The 23,936-nt window shown below is 45.4% G+C and overlaps 1 protein-coding gene across 3 annotated transcripts in view; it reads left to right on the forward strand.

Moving 5' to 3' along the window:
- The window catches only part of ADAMTSL3 (ADAMTS like 3), a 449,068-nt gene that overhangs the window by 18,344 nt on the left and 406,788 nt on the right, over positions 1 to 23,936 (forward strand). For all 3 annotated transcript variants that reach the window (XM_083184018.1, XM_083184017.1, XM_083184019.1), the window contains exon 2: positions 4,662 to 4,760. In XM_083184018.1, coding sequence (XP_083040144.1) covers positions 4,665 to 4,760 — 96 coding nt within the window. In that variant the 5' untranslated portion in view covers positions 4,662 to 4,664. The remainder of the gene's footprint in view (positions 1 to 4,661; positions 4,761 to 23,936) is intronic.

The following is a 23,936-nucleotide window of genomic DNA, read 5'->3' on the forward strand; positions in this document are numbered from 1 at the left end:
AAGTTTCAGGGTTTGGTTAATTACCCCTGGGACACCCCCTTAAGTGACTAATTAGGTTCTTAGTAGTTTTTAGTTATTTTAATTGTCCAATAATGACATATAACTTGGGGTACAAGATATGGGGCAGATATATATAGGTGCCTTATAAGTTTTTTGTGAAAGTGGCTTAAAATGACTGTACTTATACCAATATTTATTTACCCCCAATTTAGTTTGAGCACTTATTTTTCTTTTAATAATTCTTTACTTTCTTTTTTCAATGCATATAACAACCACTTATGACATTTCAACCTCTTAAGTGGTAGGTTTCCCTGGGGCAGAAGAAGCCTAGCAGGGCAGGGCAGGTTTGTTCTGCCCCACAAATATTCACCACTGAAGGTGCTACCGCTGTTTAGCTGTGGCAGCCCCTGCTCCCCTGGGGCTGCCTCTGGTTTCTGGCATTTGGTGCTTCTTGGACACCCGGTTGCGTTTGGGCACCCGTAGTGACAGGGTAGAGGGGAGTGATGGGAGGCAGCAATGGGAGGGGTGGGGGTGTGGTGCTGCCAGATAGTGGTGCACCGCTGGGAGGCATCACTGGTGCACACCTACATATCAGTGGCATGCCCTGAAATTTTTGGGGAGAGCATGATCTGGCAGCACAGCTCAGCCTGGAAAATTTCCAAGTATGGCACACCTTTATATTTTGGCCTCTAATAGACTTCTATACTGTTTTCATATATTAGATTGCCTTCTTTTGGGATACAGGAAGATTTCTCCTACACTTTCCTCTGGTTTTGACCTCAAGAATTATCTTAAGAATCACGTTTTTGCAGACTTTCAAGTGAAAAGGGCGAATCCTGGGTGCGCAGAAACCTGAACTAAGTTGCTTTTTGTTGTAATTTTTTTTAGCAATGCCCATGGTAAATTACCGCTTATCGCAGCTAATTGAATTGCCCCATTAAACTGTAGGCTGCCATGGCCATATACAACTTTGGCCATGACTGGACGTGAGTCCGACTCAGGAATCAGCCTTATTTCATGCTAATTCTAGAGGATTCCGTATGGTTTATTACTGGTGTGGCCATATGCAGCAAGACTTCTCTCTGCAATCTTATTATTTGAAAAGTAACAGGTGAAGAGAACGTTTAGCTTTTTTCAGACCCAGAGGGAAATTAAAATACTTTGCAGCCTGACTAAAAAATAATACTCATTCATTATTTTTCATGTATGTTTATTATGACTCGGATAATCCGCATTTTGATATGATCCTTTTCATAAACATGTATGTTACAATCTAGTCCCCAAAGATGACCTCCTGTGGGCAGATATTAGGGGCCTGATAATAATTTGACAAGCTGTTTTACTTAATGAAAAGTGACCAATAAGCTCATATGTTTTCATTTCATTTGTCTAGACGGCTCACTTATCTTTTTTTTTCTCTCAGCTGTAGACTATACTAGATTTCAAGTCTTGATGACCATTTTCCACAATAGTTGGGGTGCAAATAAAAAGCTGGCTGCGTTCTACACTATGGAATGTTAGTGTGAAGGTGGAATAGCAGATTTCTCTGTGCGACATTAATCAGCTCTGTTTTGGCAGGCTTCATTTTCCTGTTATTCATGAGCAATTCCTTTACATGTGATTAAACTTAGTGACGCTTATGCCATAGTCATAATACACTTCCATACTTCACTATCCGGCTGCTGTGGACCTGACTAAGGTCCTTATTCTGGTTGACTCACAAGGCTGCAAATTTCATAGCCTTGCAAGTCCCCTGGACGCCACCTGCACGGCCGAATCCCCCCCAGGCATGCGAATGGATGATTTGCATAATCATCCATTCGCAGATTTGGGTGCGGGGGAGAAATCATTCGATGCATGGCGGCCATCTAATAATTTCTTCAGCGCTCGCAGATCTGAGACACGTCTATGGTGTTTCAGCCCTGTGAGCACCCTCTGCTGGAAGCAGGCAGGCGGCTGACATCAGCTGCCTGCCCCCCGCACCCGTGTTTTCTGGGAATTACCATGAGAATGTTCCCATAGGCAAATTCCCCGGCCCGCCGCCCCACGCCCCTCTACGCCCCCCCGCCTAGATTTCTGTGTGCGAGTGCTGTGGGCGCTCGCACACAGCGGCTGCACATGTGCATAAAATCCTATGTGCATAAGCAGTCGCGAAAAATTGGCTCCCAGTGTGAACGCGCGGACGACCGATTAAATTAGAAGAACCCCTGTCAATTCTGTAATAAACTTTATAAGTCCTCGGCTCATTCCAAAATGAACATTAGGGAATCAAATGGTTAAACTTTGGCTCTTTGGCTCTCTATGAAATATAGCTGCTATAAATGTTTAATATTGGAATTCTTCATAAATAGAAAACTTCTGATTAAAAAGGGAAATACATACAAAAAAAACAAAACAATGGTACTTCCTCAGTTGGTATCTATGCTTTAATAGCAAACAAATCTATTAATATGTCATTGTCTGAGCAGGGCACATCATACACCAGATTAAAGATCTTGGGGCCTTATTCAGACTTGACTGCTAATTAGAGAATTTTCAAGCGATTATTGAATAACTGCACATGCGTATTGTATGCATTGTGCATGCACAAGGGGAATTAGTGACAGAAAATGTATACGAATCGTAAACCTAATCCTCTGGCAGTTTGACTGACAGGATGCTGTAATTCAGTGGTGGTAACCTGATGTTTTCTAAGTGTTTGAAAAAACACAGGTGCACCCAAACATTTTTGAGGAGGGTCTCTGACATCATCGATGACCTCTTCCACTCTGTCTCAGTGGAAGCCTCAGACCTACTGACAATTGTACAGACAACAAAATGGTTCGGGACTTGAGTATGGATTTGTGAGTGGTTGGTGGTTAGCGACCCATTTTCAATTTTATGTCACAATTTGGCATTTAGGGGCGTCTTCTCTTTCTGTGTGGTGTCTTTCTCTTTGCAGTCCATTGCGAATTTTCACATTAGCGGGCAAGTCTGAACTTGGACTTTGGGGGGCTATGGTAAAAAGGGGTGAAATGTTCCACCCAGGAAGCTTTGCTCAATTGAATCTGGCCGCATCAGCTAGTTAAAATGATTTGCAATTGAAGCTTTGTAGCATTTTCTGAGGCCTTCTAATACAAAAATAAGCATCTATTATCACTAATCTATGTACTTGTGTGCCTGGAAAGCACACACCTAAAGATATGATGCTTATAGATTAATTCCATCCTATAGGTTAGTATTTGGTGGAGGCACATAGCTTGCTGCCCTGCAGGCTTCTTGATGGTGACTCCCTCACTTCCGCCCACCCATAACATCACAGACAATTGTGGCTTTCTGATTAAGATTACTCAAACTCTGCGTGCTGCCTAGCCTCCGCCCACCCACTGGGTCTGGCCACCATGAAGGTCAGGGCTGCCATCAGGAATGGTTGGGGCCTGGGACTTATTTCCAGTCCGGGCCCCGGGTCCCCCCTCCTCAATTGACTTACCGTAACCCGGCTCCTGCTCCCTCCTCTCCTCTTCCGCTGAGATACAGCTTGGTGGTACAGGAGCGCAGGCTCCTTCAACTCAGGATGCCGCCTGTCAATGGCGTGGTGGAGGCCCAGGCTTGCTTTGGGGCTAAACGATGGCTGTCCCTGCTACCCCACTGCATGAAAAAAAAACAGTGGGTGACTCCACCCCCCCCCTGCAGTTCCTTTCCTCTGGCAGTGGAGCAGGAATGAGCGCACCTGTGTTTATGCCTAATGCCACAGTTTGCATGCATGAAATGGAGCTTCCCAGAGACGAGGACCCACATGGAAGCAGCTAAGAAACATTAACAGTGACACAGGAGAGAAGGGGCGTAGGGGTAGAATGTGTGACAAGAACTTAGCTGCAGCAGGAACAGGAACACTGGAACGACAGCTGGGAAGTTCGGGAACCAGGAACACCACTGGAATGCAAGCAGGGTCCAAGAAGCTATAACCGGCGTCTGTGCCCAGCAGACGCCGGCTATTTATTCAAATCTCGTGCCCCCGGCGGCTGCTGACATCAGCCGCACTGGTGGACGCTCGCCGGGCGGAAGTTCGGGGACGTTGAGGAGCAACGCCCCGATGCCCAGCAGCAGGGAGAGTAAAGGCGGAAGTTCGGGGCGTTGCTTGGCAACGTCCCCGACACCTCTCCGCACAGCGCTCGCCTGCACTGTTGGGGGTACTTGAGGACCAGGGTTGGGAACCACTGCTCTAGGGTGCCGTGATTCGAAAAAGATTGGGAACCACTGGTCTAGTGAATCCAAAGGACATTGAAAGTTGATAATTATGTTGTGGATTGTTGTTTGTCCTTGTTTATAAATATGTCTCATCCCTTCTTCTACTTACATAGAAATGAATGAGCTTGTATGGCCTATCCAATAATGGCAAATTTTGGCGTAACAAGATCAGACAGAAAATAATGTGATTAGATAAATGTTGATCAAGTGACATTTTTTTCAGCCTCCCATTCCATCACATACAAGACCAGACGCGCCAGTACCTTATGCATAGTGACGAGTCACAGATAAACCCACTGACAACAATAACCCAGCTATTTTGTGGCATGGGTGTGTTAAAAACTTTTTCTGGTAGTTTTGTAAAAGCCTGTATCCATCGCAGGAAGTTGAGACTGATTGTGACTAATGAGACATTTTTTCTTGTTTTTAAACAGTAAATGAGGTTAAAGTGGAACTGTGAAGGCAAGATGGCCTCTGGGCTTCTGTCAGTGTGGATAATAATATCGCTGACTGCTAAATCTTCAAGATATCAGGTAAATCTATAGTTAAATCTATACTTAATAGTTAATTACACTGACACAAAGTTGTGTGCATGACGAGTTTTTCAGAATGCAATCACTCAAATACAATAATTATGGGCAATTAATGTAACTTAAAGAAAACCTCATTTCTATGGAGAAAATGACAACTTCATTATTTATAACAGCAATGTTGCACTTTTTTTTTTAAATCAAGGGTTATTTGTGTCCAACTTTCCATAGTCACCTATATACAGGGTAGTCTGTGTGCTGGTTGATATTTTTGATAATTTAGCCTCTTATTTCCTTAGGTGTTGGTGTTATCACATTGTGCCTCATGCCTAGTGATGTCAATAATACATTTATATTTCAGTCAGGACATAAAATGGCTGCCCATGCTGTGCTATGCCTAACTGATCTATACATCTATAGATATGCCTACTATAAATGGGGTGCTGGAGGACTCACCGGCAGTCGAGATTCTGTCAGTCATTACCCCGACGTCGGAATCCCGACTGCTAAAAACTTGACACACAATGCTCACACACAATTTGGCACTTGATGAGCCAAATTTGACATGTGATAAATCGCTTGCGATTTATCACATGTCGTGGGCGCAGGGGGCGGGCGGTGAGGGGCAGGGGGCGGCGGTGCTCTCATCAGGGGGAGCAGTGGAGCGGGCAGCGGGTCCCTGAGCGCCGGGGAGTGCTGACCTGGCCAGGCGGTGATGTTCATATATATCAGCAGCGCTGCGGGAGTCAGGAGGGGACGTGGTGCCGGGTGCGGCGAGTGCTGCTGGCTGACCTGGCCGGGCATGTGATAACAAATAGCAGCAGCGGGGACGGGACGCGCAGTGGCGGCTATTAGATTTTTAAAATACCTGTCAAATGACCGGCCGTTCTCTGATTGGCTGAGAGCTCTCTCAGCCAATCAGAGAACGGCTGGTCATTTGACAGGTATTTTAAAAATCTAATAGCCGCCACTGCGCGTCCCGTCCAGGGCCCTTATTCTGGTTGGTGCGGCCAGAGCCGCACACGGGGCTCCGGCCGCACAAACCAATCCCCGCCCACCCTACGGATCGCCACGGCCGTCCGTACACGGACGGCTGGCGATCCGCATAAAAATGGTGGAGGCTACGCCTCCACCATGGTGGGAGCTGCCCCCTGCATTCGATGGTCGTCGACCATCGAAGGCAGGTCCGCACGCCGCGGCAGCTCCCGCAAGCTGAGACCACACGGACAATCGTCCGTGTGGTAGCTTGTATGGGGGCTGAAAGCTGACATCCGGCGACGTCAGCTTTCCGCCCCCATGAGCCGCGTCATGCCCTCATTTCCATGCATACGCCCCGCGTTTGCATGGGAACGCCCATGAAACGCGGGGCGTACACATAGGGAAATGAGGGGATGAAGCCCCTCACGCCCCTATCCGCCCCCTTTGCGGCGGACGAAATACGTCTGCGTCGAAGGGGGCTGCACATGCGCAGAATGACCTCTGCGCATGTGCAGAGTAAAAACATCGGCGGTACGGCCGCACGCGGGCCGTACCGATCCGATCAGAATAAGGGCCCAGCTGCTGCTATTTGTTATCACATGCCCGGCCAGGTCAGCCAGCAGCACTCGCCGCACCCGTCACCACATCCCCTCCCGACTACCGCAGCGCTGCTGATATATATGAACATCACCGCCCGGCCAGGTCAGCACTCTCCGGCGCTCAGGGACCCGCTGCCTGCCCCACTGCTCCCCCGGTGTCTGCATGCATATGCCTGTCAGGTGGGCATATGCATACAGGGAGGTCAGACGTGATCGTATGTACTGACGGATCGACCTCCCTGATCCGGTCCGATGCGCACGGGACCACGCATCGGATCAGATATCACACACCTGCGATTTTGGGCAGATTTCACCCGATTATCGGCACAAAGTGCCGAAATCGGATGAAATCATCCCAAAATCGCATAGTGTATGGGGGCCTTTAGATGTAGCAGTATAGGCACTGCATCTAGGTATCACCTTCACAATCTCCCTCACATGCTCTTTCAATTGTAGGCAAGTATGGTATAAACAGTGTTATTAATGTTGGTTCAGCCTCCACTGAGCATGTGAGCAGTGATTACATTTTAAATTCTATTTGTTTTGGAGAGTAACAAAAGAACTAACCTGCTTTGATATGTAGATTATTAATAGTTGATAAATAGAGGGGTTTATACACAAAGCTGATGGTTTATGTAAATATTGATTATACATTGCATATAGAGCTACTGGAATAAAAAATACTGCACTACACTATCCCAATTACACACAAAAAAAAAACACTTTATAAGACAAAAAGAAAAAAATCCCCACACATTTTGATCAGTCAGTGATGGATTTTGTTATGACTTTTTCTCAGTCTGTTCCCTCCTCCTTGATTGTGGACTGTCTGAGTTTAAGCATCCCTGTCTGACATCATTTACTTTGAACGCTGGTAAAAAGGCAGACTTTTCTGGTTGGTTGGAGAGTTGAGCTCAGTGGAGCCCCAGGATAACCTGCCTGCTGTATTGCTCAGAACACAATCCAGATATGATGTCATAAATTGAAATTGCAGGCGGTATGAAACTGAAGAGCAGAGGCTAATGAGAGGGCATACAGAGCTAAACAGAAATGCAGTGATGAAACAGACTTCATACCACTGGAAACCATAAATTGCCCATATGCACCTGCTCCTAGTCTAATCTTCACACATAACTATTTAACCCCTACAGTTTGGAACACATTGAAGTGCACTCACTGTTCCCTTTCTTTTCTGCATCCTGCACACATTGTGCAATGGATATAACATTTTGATGGTTATGTTTGTTTGTTTTTTATTACAAGATGTGTTTGTAATTACAGTGTAGGACAAACAGGAAGCAATAAGGTGGGGGAGGGCAATAAAGACAAAACTGAGTGTGTGAGGGGAGGTAGGGGTGTAAATGGTAAAATAGAAAATCGGATTACATTTTTGCACTATACTCCTAGCTAGCTATTCTGGAGCAACCACTCAAACACACTGTACCACCACCAATCCCACGCAGCGTTTCTCATCTAGACCATGAGTGTATATAAATAGATTATTAGGTAAAAACCTTAATGGTACTGATCTCAGAATGCGGTACTGCCTCCCTGCAGCGACCCGCCAACCCCATCTGGTGGGAATGTGCACTATAATCTCCACCTTCTCAAACAGCCTGCTGCTTGCAGCCTATTAAATTTCATCCTCAAGCTGGGTACACATTAGACAATTACACATTAGCACAACATCTTAATCAATGGGACCCGGTGGGGTAGCCGGCATCGGCAAGATGTATATGCACACTTCCCGTTGTGTCACTTGCTAGCGATGTCATCCTGAATGTACAGGTGGTGGAGAACAACACGAACAACACGCAGGAGTCCACATCGTTAATGGTATTGTGCGTACTCACTAGATGGTATACACAATAATGTTAATGTTGTTATGATATGTTGTGATTGTGCATATCATTTAAAAACATCGACTTTAAGCAAAAAACTGTGATTACTACTGAATTAGGCCCATAGTCCATAATAACATCTTTCTCAAACATGCACAAACACAGAAGGTAGCAGACTAGCTTTCAAAGCTTTTGCTTCAAGCAGGCTTACTAGTATATATATATATATATATATATATATATATATATATATATATACACACATACACACACACACACACACACAGAGGTATTATTAGGTAAATTGGGTACTCTTTACCTAGAAGGGCGCCCGCGATTGGAATCGCGGGCGTCCGGGGTAAAAAATCGCGGCCATCGCGGGTAAATCGCGGGTACATTAAAAACGGGTGCCCGCGATGACCGCGATTTTCCCATAGGGATCAATGTTAAAAACGGTGATTGACCGCGATTTTAATGTTAAATGCCTCAATGCCCGCGATTTGGCCATAGGAATCAATGTTAAATGGGCCACAGAGCCCTAATAGTCACCGTGAACTCTGAAATGGCCCCCACAATTGTTAACGCCACCCCACGATCAACGTGAACCCGAAGCGTGGCGAGCGCAGCGAGCCCGCGAGGTGCGGCGGTACGCGTCCTCCGACCTTTTCATGCCCTACTATCCACTTCGGCGTGGAGTTGAGAATAGAATAGTGTGGCGAGCGCAGCGAGCCACCGAGGCGCGTGGCGAGCGCATCGAGCCCCGCGAGGGGCCGCGGATACCTTCACAGGTAAACGCATCCCCTCGCGGGCTTCACAGGTGTCCGCTTTTCGCCACGGACACCTGTGAAGCCCGCGAGGGGACGCGTATAACTGTGAAGGTATCCGCGTCCCCTCGCGGGGCTCGCTGCGCTCGCCACGCTTCGGGCCTCGGTGGCTCGCTGCGCTCGCCACACTATTCTATTCTCAACTCCACGCCGACGTGGATAGTAGGGCATGAAAAGGTCGGAGGACGCGTACCGCCGCCCCTCGCGGGCTTGCTGCGCTCGCCACGCTTCGGGTTCACGTTGATCGTGGGGTGGCGTTAACAATTGTGGGGGCCATTTCAGAGTTCACGGTGACTATAAGGGCTCTGTGGCCCATTTAACATTGTTTCCTATGTAGGGCATTGAGGCACTGAACACTAAAATCGGGTCCAATCTCATTTTTAACATTGGTCCCTATGGGAAATCGCGGCCATCGCGGGCATCGCGTCGCACCCGATTTTTAGTGCATTCGATGGTCGCGATGGTCGCATTGGGCGCCCTTCTAGGTAAAGAGTACCGTAAATTGTTTTAAAGATTTTAAAGTGAAATACATAATACACATATGCCCTACTATCCACGTCGGCGTGGAGTTGAGAATAGAATAGTGTGGCGAGCGCAGCGAGCCACCGAGGCCCGAAGCGTGGCGAGCGCAGCGAGCCCCGCGAGGGGCGCGGATACCTTCACAGGTAAACGCGTCCCCTCGCGGGCTTCACAGGTGTCCGCTTTTCGCCACGGACACCTGTGAAGCCCGCGAGGGGACGCGTATAACTGTGAAGGTATCCGCGTCCCCTCGCGGGGCTCGCTGCGCTCGCCACGCTTCGGGCCTCGGTGGCTCGCTGCGCTCGCCACACTATTCTATTCTCAACTCCACGCCGACGTGGATAGTAGGGCATGAAAAGGTCGGAGGACGCGTACCGCCGCCCCTCGCGGGCTTGCTGCGCTCGCCACGCTTCGGGTTCACGTTGATCGTGGGGTGGCGTTAACAATTGTGGGGGCCATTTCAGAGTTCACGGTGACTATAAGGGCTCTGTGGCCCATTTAACATTGTTTCCTATGTAGGGCATTGAGGCACTGAACACTAAAATCGGGTCCAATCTCATTTTTAACATTGGTCCCTATGGGAAATCGCGGCCATCGCGGGCATCGCGTCGCACCCGATTTTTAGTGCATTCGATGGTCGCGATGGTCGCGATGGGCGCCCTTCTAGGTAAAGAGTACCGTAAATTGTTTTAAAGATTTTAAAGTGAAATACATAATACACATATTATATATATACTGTATACATCGGCTGGGGCAGGGGGTGCTAAAGTAAAATTTTGCCCTTAGTTTATACGGTATAGAACTGACCTGGAGAAGTAATTCTTATGAATAAAAATACAGAGGATGCAGGATTACCATGGTAAAATTAACATATCACCCAGAAATTCTATAGTCATTTGGACCATGGTCCTTTTTCGAAAGGTTATAAATATTTTCTATTATCCTTTTTCCTGTGCCTAAACAAAACTCCCTCCCACTGTTTACTTTTGTTTGGTTTCATTGTCAGGGCTGAACATTAGCTAGATTACTACAGGAAACTGCTTCAGTTTGGGATAGGGTCAACACAGAGGTCAAATATCCTTAGTGTGGACAGAACTGTCCTCAACACAGCGTTAAAACTAAACAGCAGACAGGAGTCTCACATTTAGCTTCCAAACTAGTTTTAAATAATCTTAACTAACTTGTTTTTGTAATGAGCCATTGTATTTTGAAAAGTACCAGGCTGTACTTAGGGGCAGATCTAATAAGTGATATTCTTGTTTAGTTCAAATAATACCATTCCATATGATAATTGATTGTTGTTCCAGCCAATAAGTTCCTAAATGTTGTGCTTGAAAAATAACAGAAGAGCTAATTGACTGGAACATCATTTATCATTCAAGATGAGTGATAACAAAATATCACTTGGTAAATCAGTCCATTAGTGTCTAAATATTTTCAATTCCAATAAGGATTACAGTTGCAGACCACAGGTACGGGTTCTACAGTATGTTAGCAGGAAGGCGACATAAATAAAAGTGCTACAAAGAATAAGATATAAACACATGAACATATTTGTATAGAAAAAAATGATTTCATTCAGTATATTGAAATATTTAGATTACATAAGGCAAACTGTGTAAGGGCTATTTCACACACTCCGGCTCCTGCCGGGCGGCGAAAACCCGTACGGCCAGGAAGCCGTGCAGCACACAGCAGTTTAGAATGGAGGGGATGGCCACAGCCCGGCAGCCGTCCCTTCCAGTGGTGGGATCCGGCTGCAGCCGGGCCGTGGCCGTCCTGTCTGAATGGACACAATCGTATCCATTAGTAACTACTATGCACGGCTTCTGGCCGTGCGGGATTTCGCCTGCCAGCAGGAGCCGCGTGTGTGAAATAGCCCTTAGGCTTAACATGCCAAGTTATTATTATTGTTATTTATTTATATGGCACCACAAGGGTTATGTAGCACCTAACAATACATACTGTAGATGAGCAAAAAAAAATAATAATAATTTAAATAATGAATTACAGCACATGGCAATTACATGGTAAACAAAGACAGTTCCATCAGGGGACAGGACACTGAAGCAATTATTAGGGTGGCAGAGATATATACAATCCATGCCTCCCAAATTCTTAGCCAGGCAAAGAGCAACAGCTACGCGCACTCCGAAGGGGCGTGGCTTAGCAACAAGGGGTGTGGTCTGCAAATAATGTAATTTCCGAGAGGCCACGCCTCAAGTTTTGGTGCTGTGGGGGTCTGACCAGAAGCTCTGTAAGCTGCTGGCCAGCCCTCAGTCCCTCTGCTGCGGGAATAGATGCTGTGCGCATGCGCACAGCGTCTATTTAGAAGGCGACAGCGGGGACTCCCAAGTGTCCCCCCACAGCTGCAGTACAATTCCAGTACCGGTCGTGTCGCTGAAACGTCCCCAATAACCGGGATGTTCCAGCGGAAAGCGGGACAGTTGGGAGATATGTATAATCTAATAAAAGCACATGAGGAGAGATGGCCCTGCTTGTGAAAGCTTACATTTTTAAGGGGTGGGGCAGACAGGAGTGACACAGAAGGGGAAGGAGCATAAACAGGTAAGGCTGAGAGATGGCTGAGTAAAGAAGTGGGTCTTGACCAAAGGCAGGGGGCTAGGAGACAGGGCCACACGCATGGTGAAATAGACGCCCCCATCACGTTCACCACCTCCAAATGTTGAGAAATATGACATTGTGGTACTTCATTGCCATTGGGGGTAAATCATATCCCATTCCACCATGATATCTAACAGTGTGTTTTGTTTTTGATCACTATCATTATATTTTCTGTAATAGATGCATATCATCCGGGACCCCTACTCTTCTGCCACTTTTAATCCTTAAAACTAAACCAACTGCCAAACAATTGATTAAATTTAGACATGCTGTCAATTTTAATAACATCTGCTAACGTAATCTATCTGTTTCAGAACTTATATTTATAACAGACTGAGAAGTTTCCATTATACACTTCTCTCACTGCCGCGCTAGCACATCGTTATATACTAGACTGTGCATGGGACTGTGCGGGTCTTATCAGCCTGCTGAAAAATCCAGCTCTGTATAGTAAAAAAAGAAGCTTAAAATAAAAATGTAAGATCTGTTCAAAGTCTTCTGTGACTGTTGCTATAAGTTTTAAGTCTCCCCCTTTAAAGTATCTCTAATGTTTTTTGGGGGGAGGGGGGGGGGGGGGAGGGTTTGTAAAAAAGTCCATACTAATTTTCCCACGTATGGATAGTATAGTGGTGTTTATGTCATTAGCTTCTGTTCTGTTAAAGCAGTAAGGAAGACAAGGAGCTCACAAGGCATTAACCAGTGCTATGGTTTCCGTCTCTCTGATTTCACAGAGGAAAGGCTGCTGTTTTCTCTGCATGCTATACCCTGGCTCCTTTCCCACTATCTTGATATACAGGGAAAATATTTTATAGTAACATATTGGGAACAAATGCGCAACTTTTAAAACTTTCTTTTTAAAGTACATGTGATATTTTGGAGCATGCTTTAGTAGGTTGCCTGATATTCCATATAATAAGACAGGGGTACTGGCATGCTAGAATCTTAAACTGATCATACAGTACTGCAATGTATCGCAGTACTGTAAGGCCATCTGATCCCCCATGAGCTGTCCAGGACCTTACAGGGCAACAGGATCGCATGCAATCCATCGCTTGTGGTCCTTTCACATGTGATGTATCGCATGCGACCCCTCTTCCCTGCCGTAGGGAGGCGGGTCTGCAGGTCCAACCTCTGACTCAGGTCCGATGCGCATCGGATCCGATGGAACATCAAACGCATCCGATTTGGGCCAATTTCTTAGCTCAATCCCTTGGGAATGGGTGAAATCGGCCAAAATCGCTGTTGTGTATGGGTGTCTTAAGTTTTATATACAAATGCCATTGGGCTTAAATGGGATAATACATTTACAAGCATGAGGTGCACACACATAGGTAGATTCAGTGGCTCTATATGAGCGAATTGCCAGATCTTATGGAGCACAGTTACAGTAAAGGTGCCCATACACTGCCTGCGATGTCTCGCGGCAGTGTACGGACAACCCGATACCCTGCGAGCCACCGGGACGGTCCTTTGTGATAGATCGCATGCGTCCCTGCTTACCGCCCGCCTCGCCGCCTGGAGGAACGGGTGTTCGGACGGCCTGCCGGTCCGACCACCTGGTCGGGTCCATCGGGCCCGACGGCATGTCAGGGAGAGGCGTTTTGGTCCGATTTAATGGGCCAATTTTTCGCAATCGGCCGAAATCGGACCAAATCACCTCAATGTATGGGGGCCTTAAGTGTTGCTGGAGTACAGAGGTTTCTTTTGGGTGGGATGTATGTATATTCTCTAAGCAAGACATCCAGCCCCTTTACATATGCCTACTGGCATGTACTGTACATGTACTGTACAAGTGTTATCATAAATGATTGTTGCAGTTGCGCCAAATACATCCCTTCTGGACAGGCCAGGTCTTGTGCAACTAAGCTTGTGTCAGGTGTCCGTTGTTTTCATGCAGATGTGTGTCAATCACAAAACTGCACTGATTAATTTGACACTTGTGCTATTATACAGAGGCATATCTGGGTCTTCCGACACCCAGTGTGCAGAATATAGCCCCCTGAAAAGGTCTGAAAGTAGGCGTGGCTTAGCAGCAAACCTCCATTTACCTCAGTCTGGGAAATGCTATTGGTGTAAGTAGGTGTGGCCTCAGGTAAAGCCACCAATTACATTACTCCTATGGCATGGATTGCATTCCCAAAGCTGCTGGGTCTCTCCCACAGACTGCCTGTTCCTCCTGCCAGCTCATCCTCTGTGACTGGAGCTGAGCGCTGCACGAGAATGGCACAATGCAGCACCCAGCTTCCTGTCACTGCGGAGGAGCTAGTATTTTATACATAAATGCAGTGTCAATCTTTGTTAATTAAATTATTCAATGCAGTTATGTGAACTGGTTTTGTCACATTACAGTACATTGCAAATAAGATGTTGCATAGTTTATCCTGTGAACATACATGTATGCAGGGGCGGATCCAGGATAAAATGACAGGGGGGGCACCATGATAAAAGAGGGTTTAGGTGAGTGAGAGCCAGTGTTAGTGGTGCCAGTGTACATGCTAAGAGAGCGGCAGAGAGAGGGTGGCAATGGGATTAAAAATAGGCCCACCATGGCAACAAAAGTGAAGGATGTAGTTGTGTGCGCGCCGAAGGCGCGCTCTGGAAAAGGGGGTGTGGCCACTCAACAGGGGGCATGTCCTTGAGTGGAGTGTACAACACCATATACAACTTCTACACATTATGCTACAAAATACTAGACCCCATTATACTTGCCCCTTACATATGATGCCAAATGGAATGAGCCAAAATTCAAACAATGCCACATGGATTGTGTCAAAATTCACACAATGCCACACAGATTGAGCCAAAATTTACATAATAACACACAGATTGAGCCAAAATTCACAAAATGCCAAATGGATTGAGCCAAAAGTCACATAATGCCAAATGGATTGAGCCAAAATTCACAAAATGCCAAATGGATTGAGCCAAAATTCACATAATGCCAAATGGATTGAGCCAAAATTCACATAATGCCACATGGATTGTGTCAAAATTCACATAATGCCACACGGATTGAGCCAAATTCATAAAATGCCATATGGATTGAGCCAAAATTCACATAATGCCACATGGATTGAGCCAAAATTCACATAATGCCACACGTATTGAGCCAAAATTCACATAATGCCACACGGATTGAGCCAGAATTCACATAATGCCACACAGATTAAGACAAAATTCACAATACGCTTCATAAACAGGGACATTGTCCACCAAAGGCGCGCATTAAACATTGACACCATAATGTCCATTGCACGTTAAGTTACACGGCATGATGTCCATTATGTATTATGCCAAACACCATAATGCCTATTAAATTTATGCTACATACAGTAAGTGCGTCTTATCTACATGCTCATTGCCAAGGGTTCCATGCTCATTGCCAGAGGTTCCATGCTCGTTGCCATGTGGGATTACATGCTCATTGCCAATGGGGAATACATGCTCGTGGTAAATGGGGGACAGCCGCCGCCAGGCAGAAGTGATAGCCACTGACAGTGGCAGAGCCTGGCTGAATTTCGAGCACTGCAGGTCCCAGCTATTTGAAATAATACCCATTTCACACCAGAAAATGCATTCCCAGGTTGGCCCCTTTTACACCAGCCTAGTCCCTGCATTTTCTGGTGTGAGGGGGAGAGAAAACCACCCCTCCCCCCCTTTAACCAGTTATCTCATTTATATATCTTCGGAACTAACTGACCCATTTACATGAGAAAAGTATCATATTGAAGAACTTTTGAGTGGGCTTTGAATGATTTTGGTCCAGTGAGTTTGGTTCCAGAGTAATCTGCCCTCAAAGAACATGAACAGCCATGAAATTACATTAAAAAAAAAAAAAAAATCGATTTACACGCTATATCTCTGGAACCCATTGACCTATATGGACCATCCTGGTACCATATTGAAGGCCCAGCGATTTGGAATTGAATGACATCAACCACAAGCTCCTGTGATGCCAGGGAGGGAACTGGCAGCCATCGGAACCGGGTGGGGGTCGGAATTGACGGGTCCCATATTATCCTATGGGGAAAAAAATGTTACAGCTTTGCCAGGCGATATCTCCGGTTCCCGGGGGGCTAGAGACATGGGGCTGGGCTCGTTGGAAAGCTCTGGTCCTCATCTACAAAATGAATGACAGGGGGGGCACGTGCCCGGGTGCCCCCCCCCTGAATCCGCCACTGCATGTATGTCCTAGTATGTACAACAATTATATTTAATATTAGGCATCAGTAAATCTGCGAAACTATTAAAAAAAAAATTTTTTTTTTAAAGAACCATAAAAAAATTCCCAAGCTACCAAGAAATCACTAATCAATATCGCCAGAGCATTCGCAAACAGCCAATCACATTCGGTTCACTAGTGCTGGGGAACATCATAACCCTCATTTGCCATTTGTTCCTGACCATATCATGTGTAAATAATATGGTTATGGTATAAAAGGTCGACACCAAAAGGTTGGCATAGACAGAAGGTTGTACAAGATCGACATGCACAATGTCAACATACACAAAAGGTTAAACTATGAAAAAGTAAAAAAATAATCCCGAATGTCAACCATTTTATGTGTCGCCCCTTGCCTTGTTGTCATTTTGACTGTGTTGAACTTTTGTTTATGCCGACCTTGTCAATGTCGACCATATGGTGTTGACCTATTGACTGTCAACTTATCGACCAAATAATCTAGCTTTCTCATAGGCATAGGCATAGAAGTCTTTGTCCTGGCCTGCATCTGTTCACAATTACACAAACACACCATTACTCTGGGAGTTCTAAGTTAGAACACTCCACTTTCCACCTATCAACACAGAAGTGTCAAAACTCACACACACATCTGATCAGGTAATTGCTCCTGAATGTAAAATCGTATTCAGTATGAATATCTACTGTAGAACCATTTAGAATTGTGGCTTGGAGTTGGTTGTGCATCTGATTTGTAGTATTCCTAGAATGACACGTTCAGTGTTACATGCTACTGTTGTGTCTGATAAAGGAGATGTTGATTGTGTAATATCTGTTCTGAAAGCACTGTGTGGCGCGATGGGTGTGCAATTGCTGAAAATTATACTTGCAAGTAAGGGGAGCTGCTGACAGTCTGATAACAGATTAATACTTCACTATCAAACCAAACACAACATGCCGTCCTGGCCTGACTATTTCGTGACGGCTCCTTTCCTGTACTGTGAAGCAGTGCCATGAAGGAAATACTTGGGAAAAGGGCTCTACTCAGCTGAACATAAATCTTTCTAAGTTGGTCACAAAACAACATAAATAGTGTGTTCCTGGGCCTGGCTTCACAGGAGACTTTGAGGACAGCAGCTGGGTAATGCATAAGTTATCTCTATTTTGCTTGTCCAAGATATTAAGAAATGCCATTTCAAAGAGCAGAGAACCATAACAGGTCTGTATTCACTGCTCTAATTAAACTTGTCTGGAAAAGATAAATCCAAAGTTTGTGTAACAGTGCGCTGGTTGTACTGTTCTGAAATATATCTGCATCTGTGCAGCAGGTCCGAGTGTAATGTATATAAATAATTACAGCTTAAGAGCAGTGTATACACTATACACTAACATGCTATGTATTGTTTACAATATTGTACATAACACAGTGGCATAGCTAACTGCCCTTGCAGCCCAATTCAACATAAGAGCCTGGATAACCAATAAATACAGTTACTCCACACATACTGATGCTGCTTTTCTTTATGCTCTCTGCAAACACTGCCCACTTTCGTCAATGCAGATTTGACTTTTTAAAAAGATCAAATCTGCACGGGCTTCAGTGTGGTTGAAAATGGCCGCAGAGAATATATGTGTGCCAATATTTCCAACTGTCGGAAATATTGGTACACATGGAATGCCCCCCTATCACTGTTATCTTTTTCTGTGCTTCTTATGATCATCTATCTACTGCATACCTTCATTAATATGCCTGTTTCTATCTACTGATATTTCACCTTAAAAGATACATCATTCTATACAAAACTGGCTTTCCTACAGTCAGTGATGGTTTTTACCTATGGGCTGCAAGAGTTGCAGCCCCCCCCCCAGGTAAAATCCACCATTGTAGTGAAGCCAGTGCAGTCTCACAGACTGGCAGTGACTTCCCAGCAGAAGTCCAACCTGCCGATCACCAAAGCAGTCCCATTGGGTGGTACTCCCTCTATGGGCTGCGAGTGGCAGCCTATAAAATATAGGGATTGCACATGTGCAGTACCTATGTTGGTACTGCGCATGTGCCAGTCCTGGTGTGTGTCCTCTTTATTGTACAAGCAACGGGACTGTGATTTCCCTGCTATGGGCAGCCCATAGAAGCTGGGCGCATGCGCAGTACAGAGGTTTGTATTGCGCATGCGCCAGTTCCGGCACCTGTCATAATAGTACAGGCGACGGTAGCGCCGTGCCTTTGTGTGGCGAGGACCAGGAGTAACGATGGCAGCGGCAAGGGGGTGCCTGCATCACGATCAGCAGCCACCCCCCTCCTGCCAAAAGGTAAGAGCTTCCACTTTCTACAGTGATTCTGTTTGAACTGCTGGCAGGAAACAATAATGCTGCCACTCTGCAAGAAATAAAGTGTGATCAATTTAACCCAAGATTTTTCCATTTTAATCATCAGAAAAATTTTGTCCAAAAACTGATGAAGCTGGCAGCGGTCTTGTTAATCGCGTAACCAAAGGTTTATGCAGAATTGATGTATGCTGTATAAGATATTTGCTTTTTAAGACATTAATGTGATTGAATTTATGATCTATGATAAATCCTTAATAAAGAAATATCATACTGTATACTGAGGGAACCTGCGTCAAAAAGGAGTTTGTCCACAAAGTATGCCATTGACAAGGATCTCAATTCCTCTTTTTCTTTCAAGGCAAAAAACACCACCAGACGGTCAGATTTATTTCCTCAATTAGTTAGGGTGCTGGAATTTGGGATGAAATGTTAGTGAGCTATTTCTTAAGACTTTAGATTAAATGCCTCCTCTTTTCTAAAACCGTATAGATTAGTCCTAGGATATTGACGAAGATAAGTCTGCATTTTTAAGAGTGTTCCTTGGCTCTTGCGCTCCATAAAAGGATCCGAAGTATGCATCAATTGATACTTGGTGGAGATTATATCTTTTTTTTTGTTGAACTGAGTAATTTTTATTACGTTTGCAAAATAAAAAAAAGAACAATAATATTACAGACAGCAGTGTAACAATGTATCAAAAGGTGCGTACAGGAAGTATGCAATAGCCAGAATATAGTATATATTCACAGGAGTATAGAAAAGCATCTATATGTATTCGCGCACAGAACAGGTAGGATATATATAGGATGAATACTGTCCCTCCAGGATACCGGCAAGCATACATTAAGTCAAGTACCCGGAGGCACCATCTGGGTTCTTGGAAACAGAGGAGTAGAAGGAGGGACAATTACATGAACACAGCGCATAACAAATCATTAAGCACCATTGACCTGTATCGTTAAATAATAAACTACTATAAAACACCACTGTCTAAACGCAAATAAACCCACTAACATTGATAGAAAACAAAAAAGAAAGACCTCCCAAAGGACCCAAAGCAAACCTCCCACCTAACCCCCCACCCTGTACTACCCACCCCCAACTTAGGTGTACCTGGAGCCCTACAACCATACTACCCCTATACTCATTATCACCCCCCCCACTCCACTATCTATTCTAACTAAGTCTAAGTCCTACCTATCCCACCCACATATAAACTAACCCCCCTCCCCCATTATAAAATATAAGAAATTAAGAGCAGGATATGCCGAGGGCTACAAGGATATGACCCTGATGACGGTTAGGATATGTCAACTCTTCCGCCTAGGTATGACACTATGACACTGTATCACACATAATAGTATTTAACAGAGTAGTAAAGAAAACCAGAAAGGGTATAAACATCACAGATCAAACATCACAGATTAACCCCCCCCCCCCCATTCAAAGAGGGAGAACTATCACATGGACTAGACGGGGCAGTGGACTTGTAACATCATTCTATAGAAGGCTGTATGGATCAACGAAAACAACAGAAAGGATTATAGAACACAAATCAGACTATGAAAACATATTGGGGAACTAAAAAAGAGATCTTTAATCCGGCCAGTCCTCCAGTCCCTGAAAAAGAATGGGCATAGTGTAAAAAAACATGTTCCCAGCTGCTCGAGGAGAGATAGATAAATAACAGGAACAATTATATATCAAGGGCCAGGATCTCACCTGTTCCAGGAGTGAAAAAAGAAAGACGTCGTGTAAGGCCCATCATAGATGAAATGCTCAGGGTCGGAACAATTAAACTTTACTGCAGGCAGAGTCTCAGGATAACATATATCTGAATCTTGAGCTGGTACCAGAGGGATAGAAGCCCCATGTGTACTGGATATAGGCAGACCTCCCTTCGCAACCATCGCAACTCCGGCAGGTGTACAGGCAAGAGGCGGAGCACCATAGCATACATCATCAATCTTATTTTGAAAGCCTGGTAGTAGAGGCAAATATCGCATGCAGAATCTGTTCAATGGAGAGATCCATGGTCTTATGTAGCCCACAGTAGACAGTAGTAATATAAATCCCCAGTAGTCAACCTTTAGCTGCAGAATAACCACACTAAGGAAAGGTGATGGCTAGCACGTCGTCAGGCATATGTAAAAGGTCAACAGCTTGGGGATGAAAAGTGAAATGCTTGACCCCCTTTCAGGCGCAAAAAATATGGGTCGCTAGTGGGTTTCGTCTCAAGGTCTAACCTTCCTAAGACCTAATACACTATGTTATAACAGAGGAAAAAGTGACAAAACCAATAAGCGCCACCATGCGTGAGGACACCACAAATGTGAATGATCAAGAAATGACACTTCCCTGATGTTCTGATGTATCAAATTCCTCCTTCTTTGTAGGGGTGGTGGTGGTGATATCACGTTCTCCCACAGTAGAATATGTGAAATGAGAAATAGAGCAATGTGTAATTCCGTAAGGAGAGAATATGTGGTTTTATCTTTATGCGTGTAAATAATGCACACCTCACTTACACAAGTGGGGTGGTAAACACATATATAAGGGTATCTTTATGTTGAAATTATAGCGTACCAGTACTCACGTTGGTGAATACATACACGTAGGTGTAAAGGTATCTTTAAACACAGGAAGATGGCGTACCCGTACTCACGTTGTCAATGTGGGGGTGAAGCCCATCAAGGTATCTTTATATACTCCACATCAAAAAGGACATTCAACACTTTTTATTCACAACATAAGTGACTCAAAACAAAAAATATAAAATTATATAAAATACTATGAGTGAAAAAGCCTTACTCAGAGATCAGGTTCAGTGCTGGGGCTCTAAATCAGACCTAGTACTTGCTGCTCGGTCCGGACGAGTTAGCAAGACAGGAATGGTGAAGTAACTCTCCAGAACTTACCTTAATCTCTTTTCTGGTATAATTCCACAGCAAACAGTCCTATGCCTTCAACATGTTTCGGGACTGCTTTGTCCCTTCCTCAGGATGGAGCTTGGGGATGAACCAGCGCCACTGGTAGCACATTGATGTATTATAGTTCAGAGGATGAAAAACTATAAAATGCACAAAATAATAATCAGCAGAGCCAGAAAGAATATTGAGGTATCCATGCAGGGGAATTGGTGTCTGTGCTCCTTATAAGCTGCAGCAGCAGCACCTCTCACAACAGTAGTTTAGCAGGTGACAGGCAGCAATAGCAGGGATCAGCAATACACCGATATCTTGACCACCTGCTTGCAGGTTCTGGAGAAATCAGAGGTTTCTATGGAGAGCAATGTAGTCAGAAGTAGATCGACACAGGTGCCTCAGCCCGGGAGGCAGGCAAGCAAGATGGCGCCGGCACCTCCATGCGGCTCCAGCAGCGTGTCTCAAATGAGACAAACTCCCACTCTCTCACCGCTAAACCTCCGGAGAACCACTTGGCGCTCCCACCCACCGAATGACCCGGCAAGAGGCACCGAAGTAGTTGGGTCGCATGTTAATCATGCCGGTGTCTCCAGGAGGAAGATGGCGGTATAGCAGAAGACTGTCAGGGCACACCCACTCACAGCAGACCTCCACAAAAACGGAGACCAGACTCACACAGGCATCGACAGTGGCACCTCCAAATGATCAGCGTCGCTATTATTACAGCCGGGTGGGACTGAAGATGAAGCTGTCAGAGGATCCAAGATGGCGCCCGCAGCAGGCCCAACCAGTCACCCGAGCCTCCATGAGCCGCACAGGAGAATCACAGGTGGCACAGGGGATGCAGAAAGGCTCCAGAGGAGAAGGAGGTGAGGATAGGGTGTCCATGGGCCCTGGGGGAGTATATATATACAGTATATCAGGAGAGCTCTTGCCCCCGCGTCCGCTCACATTGCCGGTCAAGCCACGCCCCCCGGAGTTTATATCTTTAATTAATAACATTTTCCATATGCAGTACACTGTGTAATTAAAAAAAAACTTGTTTGCTTGTGGCCTCCTTGCTAAAGCGGAAACTAGAGCCTAAACTGTCTTGCACTAGGCCTGGTTGAAGATTGTTCTTGGATAAGGAGGGATGGCAGCTCACTTTTAAAAAATTAAGTGATTCTAATAAATATTTAGCACAGTGGTTATCGCTAATACATGGAATGGACCATATTCAAAACCACACTTATTTTCTTCCATCATTCCAGGACACCATCTTTTTGTCTCCTCTCTTTTTCTATTGGCCATCTCTCTTGTTTACTACCTTGTTCCCTGTCAGCTTCCTATTTTTCTTTTCATACATTTAAAATATCTCTCTCTTACCATTTTTTACCTCTTTTAGCTCTCTAGGATTAATCTCTGACATGAGGTGCAAGCAAGCGGGAGGTGGTCTGAAGGCAAGATGTAAGCAAAGCAGAAACAGTCAAGGCATCAGGCAGGGGGTTGGAGGAGTAGCCTCATGACTAGGTTATGCATCAGAAGGGTATGCTTTGATGAATAGTTGGCTTTTCAGTGACCATTTGAAGCTTCGTAAGGTCAGGGAGAGTCTAATGGAGCAGAGGAGAGCGAGAGGGGGAAACACAGGCAAAATCTTGAACTCGAGACTCGAGCTTGAACATGAGAAGCAGTGACCAGGGTAGAGTAAAGGCGATGATCATTGGCCGACTGTAGAGGGCGGGAGGGAGTATGAAGGGAGAAATGGTTAGAGATGCATGGAGCAATGAAATTGGAAATACCCTGTTATGGGAGGGTGAGGAGTTTGAACAGGTTTCTGTAGGTGATTGGGAGCCAGTGCAGATGAAGGGAAGTGACAGAAGTGGAGCATAAGATAAGCCTAGCCGCAGAGTTAAGGACAGATTGGAGGGGGGCAAGATGGGAGCTAGTAAGGCCTGTGAGAAGAATGTTAGAACAGTAGTCGAGCCGTGAGATGACCAGTGACTGGATTATAAGTTTAGTTGCACTCTGGGAGAGAAATGGCCTGATGCGAGCGATGTTGCGCATCTGGAACCAACAGGTTTGCACCATAGCTTGGATGTGGGGTGCAAAGTTGAGTGAGGACTCGAGTGGTGCCCAAGCAGCGGAGTTAGGTATGGGGGAGATGATGGTGATGTCATATTGGTAGGGTGTACATACTAGATGATGTGTTCCAAATCGTTATCGATATCATCAGATATGCCTGCATCAAAACATGTGAGGTACAATGCACAGTTGTGCGTGATGGCGCGTACACACTTGATATTGTCGGCGATTTCATGTTCCAATTCTGTTCAGAATAACAAATTGTCCAATGTATCGTCTAGTGGGTACACAGCTTAAGGA

The sequence above is a fragment of the Crinia signifera genome, chromosome 4 (genome assembly GCF_055691185.1).
Source record: "Crinia signifera chromosome 4, ASM5569118v1, whole genome shotgun sequence".
Lineage (NCBI taxonomy): Eukaryota > Metazoa > Chordata > Amphibia > Anura > Myobatrachidae > Crinia > Crinia signifera.